The following is a 4,450-nucleotide window of genomic DNA, read 5'->3' on the forward strand; positions in this document are numbered from 1 at the left end:
TTTTTGGTGTGGAATTTCTTTGGAGGTGGTTACAGATGGAAAGCTGCAGATGGGGGTTTTGTGCTGTTTTCTCCACAGAAGTTCAGAAACGTTTTGGACGACGACGGGCATGTTCCCCCAGGAATTCATTATTGGGTTTCCTAAATGTGTGAAAATCAGCAAAGTCGCCATCCAGTGTTATTTGGGTAAGACTTTGTGTTCATATGCGTGTCTCTGGCTTATATGGAAATTGTCACAGTAGTGTCATGTTCTGCAAGTAGCCACTTTTAACAGATTTCGCTTCACAAAGCAAACATTCTTCGCATACAAAGTTTTTCATAAATCAGAAAAAGGTGGAAAATCTACCCCGCCTGCACTGATTTTATTCTTATAACACCTTGTATTGAGGTTATAATTAACTGTTCTGTTGCACAGTGATGGCTGTTCTAATTTAATGGACAGGATTACAATAGTTACATTTTTAATGATTTATTTTGAATATTGATTTTTATAATTTTGTAGAACAGAAATCTCTTAGACTTCCTTTTTTCAATAATGTGAAGGAAAATGTCAGGCCTAAACCAGAAAGGACTCTTACAAGGTCAGAGCATGGAGGCAGGAACTTGACCATTAGTAAAGGCTACGCAACACACGTGAAAACGTCTCACTGTACAACCTGGAACATGAGGATGGTGGCTGTATTACAGTCCTGCCCCACAAGTTAGAGGAGGAATGGATTATTTAATGTTTTAAAATGCTTTGTAGATTAAAAGTGATGGAATAAATATCAAGAAAGAACGTGTATTGATTTTTAAAATGTGTATGTATTTTAGTGCGGACCTTAAGGATTGAACGAAGCGTATCTAAAGACCCAGTAGGTTTTGAACAGTGCGTTGAAAAAGGTAAGATTCTGAATCTGAAGCAGCAGGGATTTTGTGGGATAATGTTGATCTTTTTCAGTGAGTCATTTTAACCCCACGTCTATTTGTTGAGTAGTCAAGTGTGGCTTTATGATTATTTTATTAGACATTAATGTAATAGTCACATTTAAATTAAGTTTATGAACACTCTTGGTCTCTGTAGCAGTATGGAGATGTAAAATGCTGTATAAGGGCTAAAAGCACTACTTGTGCACTTGCTTTTATGTTCCAAAAATTAAAAACAGACTTACATAGTATAATAGAGTGCCATTTCCTGCTTGTTTGGTTGCTTTGGTTTTGGGTTTTTTTTGATGCCTCTTGGGTGACATTTTATAAAACAGTGTAATGAGTGGGATATGTATACACTGGGATACTGAAAAAAAAAGTATTTGTTCTCTTAAATCACCTTGTTAAAAACAAACAAAACCCCAACAATTTCTGTATGCAGTGTAATTCATGGTCCTTAAACTCTCTTGAACTCTGAAGTCCAATGAAAACTTTTCACAGCATGGCACATTATTCTTCATTATTTGCTTTAAAATTCTAGATTTGCAACACACAGAAGGACAGCTTCAAATGGAAGAATTTCCAGTGAGTATTTACGGTGTACATCAGTAGTGGTTCATGAAATGGGATGTCTAGACTAACTATGGAGAAACTATGAAGAACCAAAACATGTATTTATTTACAGTTATTGCTAAGTTGATGTTAGATATAGGAATTTGTAGATCATGGCATGAAATTGCACCTGCCTACTGCTCCTGATTCTGTGAAAGAGCTCTTTCCAGAGGTGGGGCAATCTTTCCTCCTTCAGTTGTTGCCCTTAAGGCTGCAGCAGTTGGGAGGGATTGGACTTTTTTGAATTGCTGTCATCTAAAGAAGCTCTGAAGCTGGCTAGATGTATTAAAAGCTTGGTTTACGCCTAATTCGAAAACAGACACAGAAATATCTAGATCCTTCTGTCTAACAAACTTCTGCAAATGTTGTTTGATAGTTAACTACAGAGAATGCAAAAAGTTGTTTTTTTTTTTTCTTCTATAGCTTCCTGATTGCCAAGCCACTTACTTGCGTTTCATCATTGAATCTGCCTTTGATCATTTTGTATCGGTGCACCGGGTGATGGCAGAAGGCACAGCAGAAAATACTTAAGTCCAGCTTCAATTTGTACCTCAGTTATTTTTATAAACAAGTTATATTTTGGTATCTGTAGTGTATTCTAGAAAATATTTATTATTAAAACCTTGTATTAAGGTTTTTTGAAGGAATGGATGTAGCAGTATGTATTCCCCATGGGTTTAATGTATGTACTGCAGAACTCCTGTTAATTGTAGTAACAGCTTTGTAGTTTTATAACCGAGACGGTTACCCTACAACACTTGAACATAACTGAGTTCATTTAAGTTAGTATGTTTATATCAGGCTTCCTTAATATAGGAATAAAAACTCTTTTATTTCCTGTAAAATGTATCCCTTGCACTCTGAGTTAAGTAGAACCAAAAGGTTAAATACTTAAATGGGAGGTATTACTTCCTACTGTCAAACAAGTCCTTTACAAGTTCTTAAATTCGTATCTTTCTCATCAACTCAAACTGTTCAAGATTAATAAGATGAATATAAACAACTACTAATGCTTAGAAATAACTGGGGAGGGGTGGTTGGGAGGGAAATGAGCTGAAGCCATATGAAGTGCTCTGATAGACTTTTAATAATTGCAGATCAATCCCTTGTTTCTATGAATATTTTCCACACTCAGGTCACAGCCGCCTGTGCTTTATGCTATGACTGTCATAACAAATATTAATGGAAACAAATGTTGATAGCAATTGTCTTACTCAGAAGCCTTCTGAAGTCAGTGAAAGGGAACAGTTAGGAAAATCGTAGGTATACAAGAGAATCTTGATAATGCGAAATCAGTTGTTTTGCGTCCCAGTTGACTTCTGCAAATGTCACTACCCCGGAAGTTTATCCTGCACTATACTCCATATGAATGTAGTCAGTATCCAGTCCTGGCAGCTCAGTGGACCCAGCTACTATTCATTACTGCATGTGGTGTAAGTGTAGTAGGATACTAACAGTGCAGTAGCTGAGGTTGTAGTGATGAGACTTGAAAACCTCCAAACACATAATGAACCACATTATAGATGTTCTTTAGATGCACATGCGGTGTTCTTTTTCTTGTTGTCTCTATTGTTATTTTTAATTTTTTTTTTATGTCTATGAAAACTTATTCATTGAACTCTTCTATCCAGATAGTCTTTACTCTGAAGTTCTCTTCTTTTTCTATTTCAGTTTTTCCAGGATGGCGCGTACTTCCTGGGGGTGATAATTCCAAGGCCCCACTCCTCCCTGCAAAGGCAATAAAATTATACAGTGATGCTCAGACACACAAAGCAGGAGTCAGAACTGCGCCAGAACCATGGGCAGGTGTGCTTGGGCTTCCTTGCGCAGCAGCCTTCACGTGGGAGATGCTGTATGCACAGGTTATGCCCTGTTCTGTAACTGAGACAGGGCCAACGTCTGGATCCTGGAGCTGGGACGTGTTCCTGGCTCTCACAGCTTAGCTGTACCTAGGTTTTCTAATGAGCTGGAAGATAAATATTTGAGTAGGACTGAGGTGTACATCAAATATGTACATTATAAAAGCCCAGGCTGCTTTTGCTCTGAGTTCTTCTTCTCTGCACAGTTACAGTGAATTGTGAAATTATTAGCTCTGGAACAGAATGAAATGCTGACTTAAATGTAAAGCATTCTCGAGTTATTTTGAAATTTTAAAATATCAATATAGTGTGCTAATTATTATGGTTGATTTTTTTTTTTACCTTGTAGATGACCTTCCCTCTTTGAAGTATATACAGTCGTTCTGGCAGTGCAGCATATTTTGAACTGCTCAGGTTTTCCATAGTGTCTAAAACCACTGGACACAAAGGATTATTTTTCTGAAGAAATTGTGCTGCATTTTTTCTATCTTCAAGGCTTCGGTGATTTTTAATAATAATATTGTTTTTAAAAGCCCATCCATCTAAAACAAATGAGAAAGGGATTTAGCAAGGAACATTTTGCATAGGTGTTAAGGGTGGGGAGGTACTGTGTGTTATATCCCAAAACTGTTAAAAGAATACTGCGGCTTACTCCTAACACCAGAACTTGCCATGAAATGAAAGCCCTCCCTCAGAGTATGAGAGCACTACAGCTTTCAAACAAATGGTCCCAAGATTTTTTTTTAAATCAGTGCCAATGTGTTACTTAGAGTACAGTGTAGATAAAATACTGTGTACAGTTTGTTTGCTAAATTTTTTCAAATTAGAGGTGGCATCCTGTTCTTGAGAATTGTTAAAAAACAATTCATGTTAACTCTACTGTTGTTTTTTTGGGTTTTTTTGGTTTTTTGTTTTTTTTTTTAAACATAACACATGCTGGCATCATACACTTAACCTTTGTTCTATGAAATGCCTTTTTTTTTTTTTTTTTCCAAAAGGAGCTGTACTAACAGTGAGAGGATATTTTGTAAATATATAACTGTGTGCTTCATTTCACAGAGATGATTGTCTTCA

The 4,450-nt window shown here is 36.6% G+C and overlaps 2 protein-coding genes across 2 annotated transcripts in view; one reads left to right on the forward strand and one right to left on the reverse strand.

Annotated features, from left to right (window-relative positions):
- Window positions 1-78: 78 nt before the first annotated feature.
- HSPB11 (heat shock protein family B (small), member 11) lies at window positions 79-2,048 on the forward strand (the record flags this gene model as incomplete). The annotated part of the gene is made up of 4 exons (XM_010081607.1): window positions 79-185; window positions 813-881; window positions 1,447-1,490; window positions 1,941-2,048. Coding segments are annotated over 4 exons (328 nt in total), but the record flags the coding sequence as incomplete, so codon positions are not given.
- A 1,131-nt stretch (window positions 2,049-3,179) lies between these two features.
- DIO1 (deiodinase, iodothyronine, type I) overlaps window positions 3,180-4,450 on the reverse strand; it is a 3,563-nt gene continuing 2,292 nt past the window's right edge. The window contains 2 exon segments of the mRNA XM_010081606.1: window positions 3,180-3,245; window positions 3,719-3,918. Coding sequence (XP_010079908.1) covers window positions 3,180-3,245; window positions 3,719-3,918 — 266 coding nt within the window.

Source organism: Pterocles gutturalis, unplaced genomic scaffold (genome assembly GCF_000699245.1).
Source record: "Pterocles gutturalis isolate BGI_N339 unplaced genomic scaffold, ASM69924v1 scaffold36994, whole genome shotgun sequence".
Classification (NCBI taxonomy): domain Eukaryota; kingdom Metazoa; phylum Chordata; class Aves; order Pterocliformes; family Pteroclidae; genus Pterocles; species Pterocles gutturalis.